The sequence below is a fragment of the Aristolochia californica genome, unplaced genomic scaffold (genome assembly GCF_029961685.1).
Source record: "Aristolochia californica isolate CCGP_79_NKW_82.1479 unplaced genomic scaffold, dmAriCali1.0.hap1 SCAF_16, whole genome shotgun sequence".
Lineage (NCBI taxonomy): Eukaryota > Viridiplantae > Streptophyta > Magnoliopsida > Piperales > Aristolochiaceae > Aristolochia > Aristolochia californica.
Window position 1 is genome coordinate 796,270 of NW_027181837.1, and position 20,281 is coordinate 816,550.

Consider the following 20,281-nt stretch of genomic DNA (forward strand, 5'->3'; position numbering starts at 1 on the left):
TACGTACAAATTATGTGTTCATGTTAATGTTAACTCACTTAGGAATGTCTCATTTTATTACATGTTATTGTTAATTATTTTAGATTTAGTTATATTTATTTAATTGCTATAAAATCATAATTCTTAGATAAATTTAAAGAATTTAAAGTTGAGGTTAAAAATCAAATAATTAGGACGATCGAGATTTTGAAATCAGAAAGAGGTGGAAAGTATACCTTTGATTTTTTAATGAATTTTATATATCAAATGAAATATTTCATCAATTTACTTTGTTAAATACTCCTCAACAAAATAGAGTTGTCGAGAGAAGGAAACTTATTGGTTAAACCACTCCATATTAGGAAACAAAAGAAGGGAGAGAAGAGGGAAGATTTTTAATTGATTTTGATTTCACAAGATTTCTCTCAAATGTTATTTATTTAAAAAAATGAGAGTCTCAAACTTTAAGATACAACTAATGGGAGTTTAAAATTTTACTAGAAAGTCTTGATCTTCATGGTTATAGTATTTATATTGATAAATTGGTGCAATAAAAACTCACTTTGTTGCCCAGTTTACAGTTTTTGGACAAGAGGAATTGAGGTAAAAAAATTCCTCTTAAATTCACCGCAAACACCATAATTTTTTTAGTAAAATAAAAAAAATCCAATTTTTTTGTCGGTGCAAAGATGCTCATATTATTATTTTACTTGTGATATTCTATAATAATAAAAATATAAAAAATTACCACAAATATGAAAAAAGTGTCTCATGTAAAATAAGGGAATGAGTCTATGCAACCCTAGTCTACCCTTGGTAGGAGGTGGCCAATGCAGTTCATGCCTTGAGTAAGGTTGACCAGCACTGCTCTAGACCCATTACATAAAAAATATAATAACGTTCGTCTTGTAAAATTGAAGCTCTTGATATCATGCCAAAAGAGAAGGAAAACAATTCGTTTTTATTTTAATAATAATTTATAATTTTTGTTGGTCATATTTGAAAATACTCTGTTATATAAAATCACCCTTACAGCAAATCAACTTCCTTAAAATCTAAGAACCTCTTAGTAAAAAGTGAACCATAATGAATTACTCCCGCATTACTTAGTTCATTAGATTAAGGTATTAGTGTAGAATGAATTTCACTTATTTTGAATCACATCAATTCATTCACTTAGGCAAAAAACAGGGAATCCAGATTCAGACCTTTTTTTCGAATCATTGGCATGAAGCGCGGGACGCGCGTTTCTCTCTCGCTCTCCCCCCCAGTTGGCCTTCCTCCCCACTCGGCTTCCCTCTCCAATCCCTCTCGACCTTCGGTTCAGAGCACGGGAGGCCGAGCCTTTGTCGCAGAGCCTTTCGGCCTCCCGGCCTCCCTCTCTTCTCCCTCTCGGCGTACCGTCGAAGCGTCGCCTCCGTCGTCGTTGCCCGGTAGCCCGCCGTAGTCTCCTGCTGCTGAGGAAGACGAAGTTTAATTTTTCCTAAGTTAAGAAAAAATAAACCAACGTCATAAAAAATAATTTATATTTTTATTTATAAAATAATTTATATTTTTATTTATTCAATATATTCATTTTATAATTATTGTATTAAATTAGTGATTTAATAGTTATAATTAAAATTTTGTTAAAATAAATATTTGATAAATTTTTTTGGTTTAATTATCTCATTGCTATAATTAATTAAACCAATGGTTTTAAATTTTGTGGCAATATATTATTAATTAATAATACATAAAAAATATATGTTATTGATAAAATAATATATATATATATATTTATTTATTATATTAATTTTTTATTAATGTATTAAATTAGTGATTTTTAATGTTAAAAAATATCTTATGTTATTAAAAAATAATTTATTTATTTATTATATTCGTTTATGTTATTTTTTTACTTTTACTTATTTATTTTTAATAATTTATTCTACTCACACGTAATTATTGTATTAATTTATTATAAACTATAATCATTAAGTAATATAATATAGTTTTTTATTAATTAGGATATTAATATATTTTAATACTACACGTTAAATCACTTATAAGTGTAGTAACCATGTTTATTTTGGTTAATTATTTGTTTAGGTATATATTCTATTTAAGTATATTATAAAAGGTAACTCATTCTCTTGTTTAGATCATACTTTTCATTTGGGAGAATTAACACTGGAATTTGTTTTCCGGTGCACTTGAACTCATTTACACTAACACCCAAGGACGAGTTGAAGTTGAATCAATTCATTTAAATCACAACGAACTTGAATTGAAGTGAAATGAATTGATTCAACTTCAACTCATGTTTGGGTGTTAGTGTAGACGAGTTAAGTGGCTAGAAAACAGATTTCAGTATTAATGCTCCCAAATGAAAAATATGATATAAAGAAGAGAAGGAGTAACCTTTTATAATATATTTAAATAGAACAAATACCTAAACATATAATTAACCAAAATGAACGTGGTTACTACACTTATAAGTGATTTAACGTGTAGTATTATAATATATTAATATCCTAATTAATAAAACTATATTATATTAATTAATGATTATAGTTTATTATATATTAAAACAATAATTACGTGTGACTAGAATAAATTATACAAAATTAATAAAAAAATAAAAAAATAACATAAGAGAATATAATAAATAAACCTAATGGTTTAATTAATTATAGCAATTGGATATTTAAACTAATTAATTATTAAAATTTATTATAAATTAATATACTAATTACGTGTGGCTAGAATAAATTATTTAAAATAAAAAAAGTTAAAAATAACATAAGTGAATATAATAAATAAATAAATTATTTTGTAATAACTTAAGATATAGTTTAACATTAAAACTCACTATTTTAATACAAAATAAAAAATACATAATAAATAAATAAATATATTAATTTATCAATAACATGATATATATTTTACATATTATTACTTAATAATATATTAACAAAAAATGAAAAATTAATGGTTTAATTAATTGGATAATTAAACCAATTATGATGATGGTTTAATTTTTCCTAACTTAGGAGAAATTAAACATCGTCTTCCTCAGCGGCGGGCCAACGGGCAACGATGATGCTCCGACGATACGCCGAGAGGGAGAAAAGAGGGAGGCCGAGAGGCTCGGCCTCCCGTGCTTTGTGACGGAGGTCGAGAGGGAGAGGAGGGAGGAAGGCCAAGGGGGGGGGGGGGAAGAGGGAAGCCGAGAGAAAGGCTTGGCCTCCTGTGCTTTGCAATAGAGGTCAAGAGGGAGAGGAGAGGGAAGAACAAAAAACTTTGCTGAAGGATCGCGAAGGGAGCAGAGAAAGCAGAGTAAATTTTTCCTTTCGAGGGCGGGGAAGAAGCAACGCGCGTCACGCGAGGAAAGTGGTTGATTCGCAAAATAGGTATGAATCAACTTTCCCCCGTTTTTGCCTGAGCGAATGAAATGGTGTAATCTCACTTCAATTCAATTCTTTCTACACTGAACTTGAATTGAATTGAACTTAAATGAATTGATTCATTTTTAACTCATCTTTGGGTGTTAGTGTAGACAACTTCAAGTGCACTGGAAAACAGATTCCAATGTTAGTGCCCCCCATATAAAAAGTATGATATAAACAAGAGAACGAGTAACATTTTATAATATACTTAAATAGAATATATATCTAAACAGATAATTAACCAAAATAAATATGGTTACTATACTTATAAGTGATTTAACGTGTAGTATTAGAATATATTAATATCTTAATTAATAAAAAAATATTATATTACTTAATTATTATAGTTTATTATAAATTAATACAATAATTAAGTGTGACTAGAATAAATTATTAAAAATAAATAAATAAAAATAAATAAATAACATAAGCGAATATAATAAATAATTATTTTTATTTTTTAATAACATAAGATATGTTTTAACATTAAAAGCCACTAATTTAATACAATAATAAAAAACAATATAATAAATAAATATATATTTATCAATAACATATATATATATATTAAAACCATTGGTTTAATTAATTATAACAATGGGATAATTAAACCAAAATAATTTATCAAATATTTATTTTAACACTATTTTAATTATGACTATTAAATTACTAATTTAATATAGTAATTATAATATAAATATATTAAATAAATAAAAATAATTATTTTATAAATAAGCATTATAAATTATTATTTGTATGACGATGGTATAATTTTTTCTAACTTAGGAAAAATTCAACCATCGTCTTCTTTAGCGCGCGTCGTCTTTCTCACGGCGGGCCAGCGAGCAATGGCGACGGAGGTAGCCCACGCCGAGAGAGGGAGGCCGAGAGAGAAGAGAAGTTGGGAGACCAAGAGGCTTTGTGATAGAGGTTCGGCCTCCCGTGCTCTGCGACGTCGGTCGAGAGGGAGAGAGAGGAGAGGGAGGCCGAGAGGGAGGGAGAGGAGAGGGAGGCCGAGAGAGAAGAGAAGTCGGAAGGCTAAGAGGCTCGACCTCCCGTGCTCTGCGAGACAGAGGTCGAGAGGGAGAGGAAAACTTTGTTGAAAGATTGCGGGGGGAGGGGAGAAGGAGCAACGCGCGTCGTGCGCTTCAATCGGTTGATTCGCAAAATAGGTCTGAATCAGTTTTCCCCGATTTTTGCCAGAGAGAATAAAGTGATGTAATTTAACTTCAATGTAATTCATTCTATACTAACGACATTATTTAATAAATTAGGAAATACAAGGGGAATTCATTTCACTTCATTATGGACTAACACCACCCCCCTCTAACGTCATTATTTGATTAACTAAATAATGCGGGAGGAATTTATTCCACTTCATTGTGGACTAACTCCTAAAGTAAAACGCGTTAGTGGTGGAAATTTTTTTGTGACCCTATAATTTTACTTTTGCTTGTCGCACTCGCCCTCATACCTTAATAGTTTTTTTCTCTTTATATTTTCATCGTTTATACTCACAAAAAACGTAATTTATTTCTGTAAAATTTTAAGCTAACACTGAATAGTGGATAATCTCGCGAAATTTCTGTTGGAACAAAAAATTGTTTTAAATGGAGCTTTGTCTGGACTTTTACGTCAAAGTTCAAACACCAGGATATCGCCACGTGTCGTTGACCACTGACTGGCATGTTAGCTGGTCGTCGCCAGCCAATAACCAACCAACACGCGAGTCCACCAGAGTGGAACAACGACCAACAGCCGGGGCAAACTGGCGCGGTCATAGGGTCTCCCGAACCACTGTCTCCGCCCATATTTTGCCAAAATGATGGGGTTAATTTCGTAACTGTGATTCTCTCTTTCCGTTTCGGCGGAGATAGCCCGCTGGATCTTCGCCACCATTACATGCCCACGTTCTACCGGAAAGCATCACTGAAGCTTCCACTGGGGCGTGCAGGCTGAGTTGTCTTTAGTATTTTGAGATAAGAAAGGGAAGTAGCGATCGAGATTGAAGTGCTCGAATTTTTTTGATTCGATCGGAAAATGTCGATGAGTTTCGGTCGTTTATCTGGTTAAATGACAACGATCCTCTGATTTTGTCATTGAATCGTTTCAATTCGGTTTGTTTCTCAATTTGAATCGGATGCTTCTTCCTTGAGCTGCAGGCTTATCGATCTTGTTCGGAGATCGGTGGAGCCCTTGGCTTGTTCGTTTCTTGTTGGACTCTTAATTGCCTTTGGGGCTACTCCTTGTTGATCGGGAGAGAAGACGTAGGATTCGATCCAACCACGGCCTAGTACCTTTTGGCGCGTTACTTGGTTCAGCCATGGCATCGATTCGACGGATTCTGTCTCCTGCCTATCATGACCGGGCTCATGTCAATGGTCTGAATTCTAATTCGTTCTCTTATTCTTCTCCCACTTATAAGTCCCTCTCGTCCTCATCGAACAGCTCTTCTTCTTCCTCTCCTCTCGCCGCGTTCATTGTTGGGTTTAGAAGATTCTTGCTGTGCATCTTCCTTCAGAAGCACGCGCGGAAGGGTTCGCCAGCATGGAGGTGGTCTCTGTATCGGTTCTCTCTTTGCTTCTTTCTAGGCTTGTTATTAGGGTTTACGCCTTTTTCAATTAATGGCGATGTAAGACATCATGATCTTATCGTTGACATGAAAGCTCCTTCGCTTAGAGCTTTAAAGCGTGAGAATCGAATAATGGAGACCGTGAAACCTGAGGGAGTTGTAGAAGTAGTGCACAACACTCAGCTTGAAGTTGAAAAATTCAACTTGATTCCTAGAAAATTACTAATTGTAGTCACACCGACGTATAACCGGGCCTATCAAGCTTATTACCTCAACCGACTGGGCCAAACTCTCAAACTCGTATCACCGCCACTTCTGTGGATTGTGGTAGAGACGAATTCGCAATCGTATGAAACTGCCGAGATACTTGGGAAAAGCGGCGTCGTGTATAGGCATCTTATGAGCAAGGATAATTCCACGGATACTAAAGATAGAGGAGTTCACCAGCGGAATGCAGCTCTACAGCACATTGAACTCCATAGGTTGGACGGGATTGTCTATTTTGCAGATGATGATAATATTTACTCTCTGGAGCTGTTTGAACTGATGAGGGAAATTAGGTATGTATTTATCTGCTTTTATCGTTTCCTGATGGCTTAGTAAAAAAAAAAAATTCCTGATAGCATTATAATTCGTAAGGTTTTTAATGCTGTGCTACTCCATATTATGTTTTCTTCTGTCTTGAAGTGAGAAAAGTTTTGACTGATTGCCGATTTTTATCTGGCTTCATTGGACTTTGTTTTGTGATCAAGTGGAAGTTGTGCAATCAAATCCATTCCCAGTAATAAAGTTCTGTAACAAGTTTTTCTCAGTTGTGCAAGTAGAATGAATTCTGACAAATGGTTCCAAATCCGAATCAATGTGATCAACAACTGTAGCTTATAAGAGTGTGAATCCAACATCCAACATTCCAATATATTTCTAGGGGAAACTGTTGCAAACCATCCCATAATGTTTTAAAATAAATGATTACATAGAATATTAGGGTCCTGTTTGATTTTAGAAAGTCAAAGAGAAAAAGACCCATCATGTTTATTTCTCATTTCTTGAGAAAGGTGACTCTATGCTGTGTACTTTGCCCTCACTTACACTACTATGTCTTGTTGGTAAAGGATGCTCAGTAAGAGAAAGTCTTGGTTGTGTATTCTTCCAATTTAATTGCTTTCTTCTTTTTTTGAACCAAACAGTTTTCCCGTCTCCCACTTGATATGCAATTACATGGAGTCTTAAGGATCAAGTTATACTTATCAGTCACTTATCTGCATGAATGTGTAAGAAGCCAGTCACTTATCTGCATTAATGTGTAAAAAGCCTGTCACTCATCTGCATTAATGTGTAAGAAACCAGTCAACAACAATGAACTTAAGGCGCAGGACTGTGTTTTGCTTAATGCATGGATCAGTTAACAGAAGAAAATGAAGGGTTAATTAGTCAAATTTTACACGAATAATTGAGTGTTTATCAAGTGTGGCATGTGTTTGGAGAATGTAGCCTTAATTTTGTATAGAAACATAATAATTTTATCACCTAATCCTTTCTGGAAAAGTTATTTTCATGTTGATTTGCTGCCTATGATTTGTTTTGTTGAAGCTTTTTTCTGAACAAGATTTCTCATTTTTTAAATGACTGAAACTGGTGAGATTTGTGTTTTGCAGGCGCTTTGGCACTTGGCCCGTGGCCATGTTAGCTCAAGGCAAAGCCAAGGCAATAGTAGAGGGTCCAGTATGCAATGGAACGCAAGTCATTGGGTGGCACACAAATGAAAAAAGTAAGAGGCTTCGAAGGTTCCATGTTGATATGTCAGGATTTGCATTCAATAGCACCATTCTTTGGGACCCAAAGAGGTGGCATCGACCCATTTCCACTCCCACAAGACAGTTAGACACAGTGAAGGAAGGTTTCCAAGTATGTTTATATCTTTTAGATTATTAATGTTCCTTTTAAATTATTAACTAGATAGATAGATAGATACACCCTATGTGGCCGTTGAGCGACAAGCCTTAGGGAAGCTATGATATTAAACCTAACAGCCTCCTAGTCTCTTACAAAATGTCAATTTTACCTAAAATATCCTCTCCAAAATAATTAGAAGGGTGCCAATAATTAATGCACTTATTAGCCAAGAACTTAAAAACAGAATAGAAGACAAATAACCTGGCTAAATGAAGTCAAATGACTTTTTTTTTTTTTCTATGAAAGTGTTTTCTTGTACAAATTAGATTCCTAGAGTTTAAGGGAAATTGAGGCATTGTTGTATTTATTGTAATATATGATGTAATTAGGGTGGCACTGATGTAATTAGTTTACGTTTTCTGTCTCTTCTTCACTCTTATTAGGGTGAAAGGTATACTTGTAATATACCTTATGGGGGAGGGTTTGGATAAAGTCCATAACCTCCATTTTTCTCCAATGGTATCTCTCTCATTTTTCTCCATGACCTAAATCAGGGAGTCCTGAAAATCAACAGTATTTTTCAAATTTCACATGGTATCAGAACAATTTCTCGCCTGGGGTTTGTGAGTTGACCTGATCAATTCATAATGACGATCAATCTCTTCCTTGTTTGATTGGTTGTTATTCCTTTTTGTAGTCTTCTTTGTTTATTTTCTTTTTCTTTTTTTTTTAAATGATGCTGATTTTTATTAAGACAAAAGCTCAAAAAAGCAATTTACAAAAGAGGGAAGTCTTCCCAAACAATGAGAGATTGCTGGGAAGTTTCGAATTTTGCCAATTTATCAACCAAAGAGTTGGCTGATCTAGGAATGAGATTCCAATTACAATGAGTAGAAGATACAATGTCAGCAATACTATCAGTGATGGGCCAATGGTGCCAATGGGGGAAGTTGTCTTTGGAACACCAACTAATAACCGTCTTCGAGTCGCCTTCAATGATTAACTTGCCATAGAGATGATCCCTGAAGATTTGGAGGCCGAACAACAGAGCACTAACTTCAGCAGTATTAGAATTGGCAATGCCCACCGGACCAGCATAAGAAAGAATATGGTCTCCACCGCCTGCTCCAGCCGGCCCAAGACATCCAATAGCACTACCATCAAAATTCAGCTTAATGCAATCGCAAGGGGGAGAATCCCAGATGGCCATACTTGGAGTTCTACAAAGGCTAGACATATGGGCGATCTAATTCCAATTTTCCCGAAGGGAAACCTCCGATAGAGTGGCAAAATCCTTCCTTGTATGAAGCCAGCTCGAGATGAGGCCAATGGCATGAGAAGCCGTGTTGTTCGGGGTACTAGCTTTGGAGTTGAATCTCCGTTTGTTCCGCTCGAGCCAAACGCACCATGGAACATGTGCAAGACAGGCCGAAAGTATTAACTTGCCCAGCCGAGGAAGGAGAATCCCTTGAACCATCTCAAAGGTGCCAAAGAGGCCCTGATATAGCCCCACTTTTCTGAAAAAATCTTCATCCAAACTTGCCACGAAAATCCACAGTGTAAGAGGACATGTTGGACTGTCTCTTCGCACTCACCACAAAGGGGACAAGAAAGATCGGGGGCGGTGAAACTTCTTCTATGAAGGTTGCCCGAAGTAAGAATCTGTTCTCTGATGGTCGACCACACGAAAAAATTGATTTTGGTTGGCGTTGAGAGTTTCCTAGCCAGAGCATTCAAACCATAAGAATTATTACAATGAAGCCAACAAGTGTTCCTACGTATTAGTATCCATGACACATTGGAGTTATAGTATTGTAATATTGGTTTCAATATCAATGTCTTCGTCTTTGAGTTTTGTAGAGTTTTTTGGGTCAAGCCAGGTTCCATCCCAAAATGACTAGTCACTTAGGAGGCCTATTGCTCAACCTTATAACTCATTAACTTTTCTTCTCATTTTTCAATGTCAGATTTTTCCCACTTAATACTCCCCCCTCACATCTAGGTTTACACATAACAGCCTGAGACTTCAGCACACACATACTACTTCATAGAGCCCACAACACACAAACTCTTACCTCAAGGAGCCCATAACACACAAATAACCCAAGGAACACGAACTGGTCTTAGCCCACACACACAACCTACTCTAATACCGTGTTGAGTTTTTTGGGTTGATCCCAGTTCCATCCCAAAATGATTAGCCACTTAGGAGGCCTATTGTTCAATCTTATAATCCAGTAATTTTTTTTTCTCATTTTCAATGTGGGACTTTTTTCCACTCAATAAGTTCCTTGTCTGAGTAGAAATTGACGAGGAGGTTCAACAATATCTGTAGTTTTTCCTCTTTGACTTTGCCAACGAGAGATAGAGATTCATTTTGCTCTTTTTATCAATGCCATTGATGAGCTCAGAAATTGGAATATGTCTCTGTTGTTGTGTTGTTTCGTCTTTTCACTATTGATGATAACTGCCAAGAATTTTTTTTGCTCTGTTGTTGTTTGATATGAGTTTAATCTCCTGTGTTTCTCAGTTTCTTTGCAAACTCAAGGTTACTTTATTCTTGTCAAAATTTGTTTAACACTATCTCCAACATCGTTGTTTTCCAAAAAGTCTGCTTAAAATTTCCTTGTCCTCTATTAACATTGCTCTTGTGGTTGTCGTTTGATCAACAAAACTTATCAGCCAATTTGTTGCACATTCTGAGAGGAGAACAAGGAAAGTTCTTGAGAGTAGGGTACCAGTTTCTCGCCCTTGTTACTTGCTTTGCCAATTTCCCTCTTGCTTGATCGGCCTTTGGTTCATAGAATCCAGCATCTTGTTTGCTGAAATCTCTTGAATGTTTTTTTGTGAAAGGTCTTTGAAGCAAGCAAAGTAGACAATTAAAAGACTATGGCTTTATTGTTAACTGCTGCTGCCTTTCCGTTTCGAAAGCAATAGTTGGTCCAACTTCTCTCATGGAAAACGTGGAGCAACTTCTGTTTGGGAAGTTTTGACCCACGTTCCACTCATCGGAAAGTTACAGGAAGCCGATACATCGGCAGTTACAGGAAGCCGAGAAGCTTGATGGAAACTTGGCTTATAAATACAGTGTTTGGTCCCCAATCTCGTTATCTCATTCAAACATTCATCTTACACCATCACTGAGAGCGGAAGAGCCAAACAGAAGCAGAGATTGGCGGTGAATTTTAAGGAATCTGATCATATGGAGGGAGCTAAGATTTCGGGCTTCAGTTTATATTTATTCAATGAATTTCATGCAGTTAGTTAGAAATTCATGATTAGCTTACATTTATTGCATTTTTCAATCAGCCTACAACAGAAAGAATTCTTTAGAACTCCATATTATCGATCTTTATTTGTAGGATGACTTCTGCTATCTTTTTGTATCTCTTCCTTAAAGATCAAGCCCTAGTTTTTGTGATTCTGGATTAGCTTTTCATCCCAATCTTTCTAGTCCGTGTTGCAGTCTCCGATCAGCCTCATAGACAGAGAAGTCCCTACTGAGTAGTGAGGGCTCATTGACAATGGCCGGTCTTGAAATGTGAGTAGACAATTGAAAGTTATGGTTTATCGGTTATCTCCATTGGTTTCCCTCAAGGGGGAAGAAAATGTAGTTAACATGGTTTTTGTCATTGGAAGGTGACAAAACGACACTTCTGATCATTTTCTTCTAGTCTGTTATGGGCAAAGTGGAGTTATGTTGTCTGATGTGTAAACAGTGTTTTAGATCGATTTGGCACCACCGAAGCGGAACAGAAGAAGAGACCCCCTTGGCTACTGTATGATAGTTGGTAGCTATTCCCTTACTGTCCCTTAATTGACCTTGGTCTTTAATTTATGGGTTGATTTTCTAGTCAAATTTACTGGTCGATTATGTGGTCAACTTTTCAGGTTACCTTTGATGGTTATTTTTTGTGGTTTTACAGTTGTCTCTTATCTTTGTGTATTTTGGATTAATCATGTTTAATGTACTTTCTATCAATATAGATCCTCTCATAAGTTTTTTTACTCTTCGAATATTCTCTTTTACTTAGTCTCCCTTTCCATCTCAAACCATGAAGAGAACTCCTTAGTGGTTGGGTACATGGAGTGGCTTTGTACATTATAAACAGGGGAGAGAGGTGCATAAATGCCAATCTCTCCCGCATCTATTCTGCAAAGTTCACCACTACGGAGGTTTTGCAACATACTAACTCACGCCTTTATTTCAACTACTTTCCATGATGAGAATTGTCTTGTTGTACATGTAAGCTAACTGCTATTTGTACTTTTGTAGGAGACCACATTTATAGAGCAGATAATTGAAGATGAAAGTCAGATGGAATCTATACCAACTGGTTGTTCAAGAATCTTGAACTGGCATCTCCACATGGAAGCTCATGGTTTCATTTACCCTAGAGGCTGGCTACTTGAGAAGGGCCTTGATGTTATTGTACCCCTAAAGCCGTGATTTGTCTGGATGAGGTTCTTGTGATTGACAGGTCTTTTTTTCTGCATGCATTACTTTGCCTCAAAATTGCCATCTGATAGCTAAAAGGTCTCCTGTACTGTGTCTCGTTTTGCTTAGAAACATGTGCTGTTTACATAGTCGGGAGCCACCTTTTGTCTTGACCCTGAGAACTGGAAGAGGTATATTTGACATTGGTATTACCGATTCCCACAAAGAGGGAGTAGAACCTTAGCAAATATCTGTTCTGCTCGGTTCTTTTCAGCCAATTCTTCAACTTTTCTGGAGGGCAAATCATTTTTCGTTTTCTGTATGATGTCTGGAAGTTCTATATAGTAGTTCAATGTACATGGTTCCTCTTTTTTTGAAAATATACATTTCATTTTAGTTAACTTTCTTGGCGCAACTTTATAATCCGACAGTCCCTAGTCATTTTTCTGATATGCAATTTTTCACCCATGCTACTGTCTGCATTTTCACTGCCTGGTATTCTCCTACTTTTAGTAAGATCCATATCTGTAGTTCTAGCATTCTTTCAATTTTTTTAATCTTTTGGTACAGCATTCCATCTAGCTGATGCTTGATTAGTTCGTTTTCCTCTGGTCTTTAGTGTCATCGTTTGCTTTGTTCCAGCTGCATGATTAAATGATATGCTTGTATTTTGCGCAGATATTTTTTTCCTGAGAGATTCAATCTTATGCATTTCAACCATGCTAAATCAGTTGCCTTCACCTGGTTATAACAGCTACTGACGCGACAACGAGCAGCAGGTTTTACTTCAAAATCTTTAAATCATGTCTTTTTTTCTGCGGGAAGTGACCATTAACACATTATGAGAGGTATAGATTCTTATCCACCAGCATGCTCAATACTCAATCGCTCTTGCTGTGGAGCAGCACCATTGGCACCCAAAACATTGTTGAAGCAAAGTGTGAAGTATTCTTAATTCTTTTTGTGTGTTCAGGTTGAAGAAGAAACCTTCTGCTACTTTCTGGATGTCTTTACCCTCCACCGCGTTTATGTACCTTGTCCTATTCTTTGGTTCTTTCTTCGTGTAATGTTTTGGAGCTATTGAAATCCAAAATCATTATCAGTCTTGAGATGAGTCATATTGGTTTAATCCTGGTTGATTCTTGAAGAATTTCTTCAATTTAAGAAATTTCCAGCTCTTTCAAACTAAGAAGTAGACTACAACTTCCCCATAGTTGTTGTCTCAATTTCAAATGAGCTTTGTATTTTGAAAGCTTATCAATTTACATTCATTTAGGCTGTTACTCGTTATTAGAAGGCACATATTCAAATCATTATCTCAGTTTCAAAAGAACTTTATATTTTAAAATTTTATCAATTTACAGTCAAATAAGTTGTTCCTCACTATTGGTAGGCACATATAGGACTGGGTGTAATTATTTTGAACTTTATTATCGAATTTGTCAAATAGTGTTGCACTAAATTTATAATTCAAGTAACATTTCAAGTGTCATTGAAGGAGCTCAGTAGTATTATCACCAGATATAGGGCATTTGTTACCTTGTAAAGCTTGTGGATTTGTAGAGTTATCTTATGGCCTTTGTCACCTTGAATTAGGATTTGTTTTTGTAGGCAAGGTGTCGATAAGCTTGTGTATCTTAATTGTTGTGATTGGATTTTGTAGCTATGGAATTAATGGATTAAAATCCAAAATGTAAGGACACTTTGGGAACGGATAAGAGCTTTAAACTATGAACCGCTATGAAAATTCTTGTCTCCCCTTACGTAATTAAATATTTGTATATCACTTTTGTTTTTCAAACCACACGTTACAGATATTAAATTACGATTTTGATAAAGAATTTCTAAATTTATCATTTGATTATACAAACTAATGAAGAGTTTTTTTTTATACCTCTAAGTTTTAATATTATATAACGACTATGTAACCCTGATTATCATTAACGAAAGAATTATCTTTGACGCTCCGGTGGATATAAACTTAACCGAATCTTATTTTTCCGTTATTCATCAACAAAGAGCACCCCAAATGACTGAAGCAAATCCAGTCAGGTCAGCCAGACTTTTCTTTTATTTACTCAATCTAGAGACCAGGTCCAGTTAAACACGATTTAACCAACCACTCCTGCTCAGGTTTTACAATACTCGTTAAAGACAACAAAAAGCCTTGCTCTTGTATCAAGGTAGGGAGTAACTTACCTCTCTTTAACATCTATATTAAAACTTGGAATCTTCATTTAGAACAACAAAATAAAAAACCCTAAATCAAAAAAAGAAAAAAAAGTCGTTTGCCGTTCAACTCGACTATCAAACAGAATGAAACAAGCAATTTTATTGAACATGCTCTTACTTAGAGCCGGCAAAGAACATGGATTCACAATGAAATTAACAAAATTAAGAAACAAAAAGAGAAAATATAGAGGAAGAACAAGACACTGCCCCTAACTAACATGAGTAACAGCTATGGTACAATCATCGCCACAGCAATGGCATGTAGGGTCTTCATCTTCAGCTAATGAAAAGTAAATCCAAATTAGTGAAGACGGATTCTTCAAACAAATGCTGTTTCCCGTTCTGTTTTGTTCTCAGATGACTGCTGTGGAAGTGGGAGTACTAGTTTGGCATCAAACGTTCTGTCATTTTTCATGTAAGAGTCGTACCACGAACAGAAGAGCTTGTTTCAGAAGTGTGCAGCCCACTTGGCATGTATTGTCTTGGCTGATGCGTTTCATTCAGAAGACCCAAAACAGCAAGCGTTGATCTGCTTTGGTGCAACAGAAGTTAGACCACAAGGATCGAATATAACAGCTAGTGAAGTGTAGCTAATAATATGATTTGAGCACATGTTTATAGATCAAACAGTACCTAATAGACACAGAGTATCAAAATTTTAAATCCAATCTAAGCCGGTATTATGTCACGCATTATAACTTCATACACGCATGTCGGAGTATATGTTTTATCATACAGAAGAGTCTTTTTGTAGGAAGTCAAAGTCGAAGTCGGCCACAAAATTTAACCTATTATCCCTAATAAAAATACCAAACAAAACAAAGCACAAACTCTAACATGTAGTTCAGCACAACAAATAAAAGAAAGAAGAATTTTTTCTCCTCACAGCAGTATTTCCATCTATCACATTTTACAGCCCGCTCGGACAACAATCCAAGAGCTACCCCAGCAGACTGTGTTGGGTAAGCATGGTCATTAAGGCACATGAGTTACAAGTGTTGTAAAAATGAAATCCAGATCCATCCCAAAATGACTAGCCAAAGTTAAGAGGTACATAATAACCATCAGGTTTTTCTTTTAAAAAAAATTAACCATAAGATCTTTCTTAACACTTATTTATGTGGGACTAATCCTATAACATTTCATGAACTTTGCTTTGACCACTGAACTTTGAGATGTAGCATAAATTCGTGCAGAAGAACACATTAAGTAGTTCAGCAAATTAAAATAAAAAGTTAATTTTTTTTAAAAAAAGGCCACAGCCAATCAAAGCACTTCTTCTGTTTGTTTAAAGCATAGACGATCTGACAACCAAGATTTATCCTAGCAGACTTAGTTGGACAGGCATGGTCAAAGAAGCAACACATACAATTAAACAACAGGTGCAAGTCATGGACTTTGCAAATATGGAACCATAAGAAGTACCTTAAGGTTTCTCAAAGATCCTCAAGGAAAATAAGGATTATGAATGCAAAAGACTTGAGATTCAGAAAACTATTTCAAGGAAATCTAGTTTTCTCTTTTTACAGTTAACACAACGTGAGTAATAAAGTTAGACTGCTCTTCCATTTTCTTTCAGCAGGTACAATAAAATGTATTTCAAGGAATGGATTACTAAGCATAGAGAAAGTAAAAGGCAATCGAAGCATACAAAGAGGAGAGAGAGCACCACTAGAAGGATGGACAATGAAATTCGAGAACATACCTAGACAGTGATGTTCTAACGTTTGGCTGGTTGGCATGGGCAGCCAGGGGAACTCTAAGGTTAGCATGTCGACTCAAGGCACTTTCTAGCTGAGGAGGAGGCAACTGCATGAATAAAGCAGGTATTCAAGTAAATGAATAATTCTTTCCACGTACTAACATTTAATTTTTAAGAATAATTAAGCTTCCCAATAGATCAGGGTTGCAGCTGCAACTCATTCATTGAACATATACTACCTGCAGCAGCACATTGAAAGAGTGAGGTGCAGTCTGAGCAGCACATTTCAGAAATCCCACCCATAGCTTTGGCATCTTCCAGATCTAAAAGAAAGTGAGTCCACTAGTCAGGCTTCAACCCCTTCTTCTTTAGGAGACAATCAGAGACAGCTATATAGTTCCACATAGGAACTCTTCAATTTTTTTGAAACGCCTCCATGTAGGAACAAAACAAATGAAGAGAACCGAATGCCAAGCAAAACAAGTGAAACACAGAAATGTAACTTCTTGGGATTTCCAACTTTGAGTAGCTAAAATTTAATGAAAAAAGGAAAAACAACAAATCTCTTACGTGCTTGCTTACTAGCCTGGAGAGTAGTTCCATCACAAAGTCAACCTGAAATGGAATCACCAAAAATGAAAACAAATATCTAACACATATGTTAACCATGCAGTAAGAATTATCAAGCAGAATCAAAGGAATACAAATCACATCCTTAAATAAGGCACTCTTGTGGCATGAAAACTAATTTTCAAACAAAAAAAAAAGCTTTTACAAGTTCCAGATGGAATATTGATTGAAAATACTCCATAATGTTGGTTGTGAAGACCAATCCAATAACACCGAATGGAGTGATCATTCTTCAACCACTCCACCCATTCAGTTGCTATCTACCTCCACACAGTATCACACACCCAAAATGTAGGTGAAGTTATACTCAACAATTAACCAACGGCAAGCTCACTTACACATCTAGAACAACATTTCCCAAAAATTACTCCCAAAAAACTTAATTACCACACTAATACTTTCAAAACTTCTTTATCTTTTCATTGAAGGTGGCAAGATTCTATTAAAGAGAAGAAAAAATACAACAATATTAATGCAAGAAATACATTGGCATCAAGGGATAAGGATTTGTAGGGTTTTTTCCTGAATGGATGATATATACCATTAAAAAGCAACAAAGAGAGCAAGGATTGGTTTTGACCACAACATTTTGTTGTAGTTAAAACTTTTAAACAAAATGTCAATGACAGGTCTAGGTTCATCCAAAATGACTGAACAAAGCAAGGAGGCCTCTACCCAAGTAATAAGCAGAGAAAATTTCTAATAGTGGATTCATGTTGGTATTCTAAACACTCCCTCTTATATGAGTGCTCTCTTAACAGCCCTTAAACATGGTCAATTATAGGACGCCAATGTATGAGCACCTACTCTAATAGCGTTTAAAGTTGGGAGCAGGTCCATCCCAAAGTAACTAGGTGAAATTAGGAGACCTCCTCCCAATCAGTAAGCACAGAAATTTTCAACTATTAGATCCATGTGGGACTATTCTTAACACTAAACAATAAGAAAAACCTCAAGAACATATGAGAAAGAAATATTACCAAAGCTGGAAAAGCATCCACTGCTTGAATAACTGTTCTCATGAATAATAATGGCAAGGGACTCTGCTCAACCTGCACAAATATATTAAAGATGGAACAAAAGGATAGGTAACATTTGCCTCAGCTGTAGATCCTCAATTTTAGACACTGCACATTCAATCAACTTAAGAAACAACAATGCAAGATAATGAATGACGACACCAACCATAAACTCCTAGAAGTAGCAACAAAGATACAAAGACTTCTTAAAATCAGCAATCACAATACATCCATCACCTAAAACAAACATTCACTTACCAGCTGGTTCAGCGATTTTGCCAAGACCTGCTGAGTGAAAACAGTGCGTTGCTCAAAACATGCTGAACAAGCATCAGTTATCTGCAAAGACACCAAAATCTCAATTGTTTAAACTTATTCCCATCCATGCCAAAAGAAAAAATGGAAACTTCAGGCACACACAAGTACAAGCATATAAACCCACACATCCTCACATACACATGCACATACACACACATAAGTTGGATTTTTTTCAATGAAATGGCAAAGATTTCATTAAGAAAAAAAGAAGTTGATAAGTATAAATGATAATTAGTTACTATATATATATATATATATTTTTTTTTTTGATAGAGGGCACATTTCAGTAAGCGTGAAGGCAAAACAGGAAACAGGTTTTTAATTGAAAATAATAAGCAACAAGTACCTTCTTGAGTGGAATTCCATCCTTCTCAGGATTAATACCGTGAATTGCAACCAAAACTTCTGCAGGCGTTAATGCTGGACCAGTATGAGCTGACCCCTGTCATACATCTCAAATAATATTCAGAGTATGTACACAATTTATAATTGCTAATTGCCTATAACACAGGTATTCAGAATTTGGACTTTGTTTATTTCAGTCAATTGACTTTAAAACAAGTCAATTACATGCACTACATAAGTATTTAGAATTATCCACTCTTTTCCTTTTTCACCATAAATGTATCCTCAACAACTTTTTCTTTTCCTAACACCACTAATCTACCGTCTATCTTTTTTATCTTCTTCATCTAACTTAAATAACCATACCTGTAAAATACGAGCTAGCGCTGCCTGAAACTTCTCTAATGGAAGACCAACTAGCCGAGGGAAAATAGGTAGAACCTGATTAAATGAATAATACTTCAGTAAACGGTAGATTCATCAACCAACCATCAGAATCATTAAACAAACCACAGAAAAATTAGTGATGATGGATCATTTTGAATGAGATTCTACCATAATTGCCACGACATTAAGTACTAAACAAATATTTAAAAAAAAAAAAAACTGGCTGTAAAGACCTCATCTTTTGAAAGTGAAGACAGCATTGGAATAAGAATTGCTGCATCCTGGAAGGCACAAGGCAACCATCAGATCCAATTAACAAGCAAAGAAACTCCATGAAATATAAACATCCATCTGGTTGAGTTGAACCTTTAATTTAGTCTCATATAAATGTTTAACAGTAGAAACCAAATCAGCAGCAGGAGTCGTTTCTTCAGTCAAAATTTGCAAAACCTGGCAAAGGGTGAGACCATGGTTATTTCAGAATAATCGTGAATAAAAGGGTCCTCTTTTAAAAAAATTGCTCGTATAAAAACAGAAAGATAGGTGAAATGATGTCAAAGTGAAGATCACTACCAGCATTAAAAGATTCTCACTCCCTTGTGGTGGATCAGAGATTATTTGTAGCAGCTCATCATAAGATGACCCCAATGTACGCACAAGAATAGGTACATGACGATGGATAGCCTGCATCATGCCAAAATTACATCATGAATATTAAAGAGCCACATTTTCCTCCAGCTAGGTAAGAAAAGCAGACCATCCCCCCACACCCAAACTGAAAAAAGTACATAAGTGAACCCTTTTGAAGAACATTAAACAAGACTTAACCTGCTTGACTGTTCTTGGAGCCCGTCCATATATGTCAAATACCAGTTTTAAAAGGGAAGGCTTCTGCTAGGTGAGAAAATGATCAGAATACTCCACATGCTATAAGGAATGTGCAATCCTACAAAATTTTGAGTACAGAAGGAAAAGATAAACAAAGACCTTGGTACACAAAGCAAAAAAGAGGGACATGTGCCGTTGCGCTTGAGATAACGATATATTTGAGTTTGTTTGTGAAGAAGGCGGGACTTCTTTCATGGAGTCACCTTCAGAAGCTCTGGCATCTGAATTCTGAGAGCCACTCACAGATGTTTCCTCACTGCCAATCTATAAAAAATGGAAAAGAAAACTGAGAAGTCAGAAGGTTAACAAGTCCTCAGCGAATTTGAAATTCTTGAGGTATTTGAAACCTCATGTCATAGCCAAAATCAAATTACTTCATGAAATCGTTAACAAAGTTATGCAAACTTAAAAACATAAAGAGTAAGGAACAGAAAGAAAAAAGAACCC

At 35.7% G+C, this 20,281-nt stretch overlaps 2 protein-coding genes across 5 annotated transcripts in view; one reads left to right on the plus strand and one right to left on the minus strand.

Moving 5' to 3' along the window:
• The first annotated feature begins 5,293 nt into the window (after positions 1-5,293).
• LOC137953150 (probable beta-1,4-xylosyltransferase IRX9H) lies at positions 5,294-13,511 on the plus strand. 4 transcript variants are annotated; one of them, XR_011112346.1, is made up of 5 exons: positions 5,294-6,542; positions 7,638-7,887; positions 12,152-12,356; positions 12,992-13,161; positions 13,287-13,511. XR_011112346.1 is itself a non-coding variant. In XM_068800394.1 (4 exons), the coding sequence occupies exons 1-3, from the start codon at positions 5,734-5,736 to the stop codon at positions 12,323-12,325; spliced, it is 1,233 nt and encodes a 410-aa protein (XP_068656495.1). In that variant the 5' UTR covers positions 5,294-5,733; the 3' UTR covers positions 12,326-12,356; positions 12,992-13,511. The 4 variants fall into 4 exon arrangements, 2 of the variants coding, with proteins under 2 accessions (XP_068656495.1, XP_068656496.1); XR_011112347.1 differs by having other exon boundaries at positions 12,992-13,092; XM_068800394.1 differs by having other exon boundaries at positions 12,992-13,511.
• A 1,107-nt stretch (positions 13,512-14,618) lies between these two features.
• Positions 14,619-20,281, minus strand: part of LOC137953130 (uncharacterized) — a 34,174-nt gene continuing 28,511 nt past the window's right edge. The window contains exons 15-27 of the mRNA XM_068800364.1: positions 19,934-20,098; positions 19,775-19,837; positions 19,520-19,630; positions 19,313-19,396; positions 19,180-19,227; positions 18,926-19,000; positions 18,561-18,656; positions 18,155-18,235; positions 17,858-17,929; positions 16,818-16,862; positions 16,487-16,570; positions 16,251-16,354; positions 14,619-15,074 (exon numbers count right to left, since the gene is read on the minus strand). Coding sequence (XP_068656465.1) covers positions 14,957-15,074; positions 16,251-16,354; positions 16,487-16,570; positions 16,818-16,862; positions 17,858-17,929; positions 18,155-18,235; positions 18,561-18,656; positions 18,926-19,000; positions 19,180-19,227; positions 19,313-19,396; positions 19,520-19,630; positions 19,775-19,837; positions 19,934-20,098 — 1,146 coding nt within the window. The 3' untranslated portion in view covers positions 14,619-14,956. The remainder of the gene's footprint in view (positions 15,075-16,250; positions 16,355-16,486; positions 16,571-16,817; positions 16,863-17,857; positions 17,930-18,154; positions 18,236-18,560; positions 18,657-18,925; positions 19,001-19,179; positions 19,228-19,312; positions 19,397-19,519; positions 19,631-19,774; positions 19,838-19,933; positions 20,099-20,281) is intronic.

Bases quoted from the DNA above. Each gene is read 5' to 3' on its own strand.
- LOC137953150 (XM_068800394.1), top strand. From the start codon at position 5,734: ATGGCATCGATTCGACGGATTCTGTCTCCTGCCTATCATGACCGGGCT. The intron at 6,543-7,637 runs GTATGTATTTAT...TGTGTTTTGCAG, and splicing joins GAACTGATGAGGGAAATTAG to GCGCTTTGGCACTTGGCCCG. The intron at 7,888-12,151 runs GTATGTTTATAT...GTACTTTTGTAG, and splicing joins CAGTGAAGGAAGGTTTCCAA to GAGACCACATTTATAGAGCA.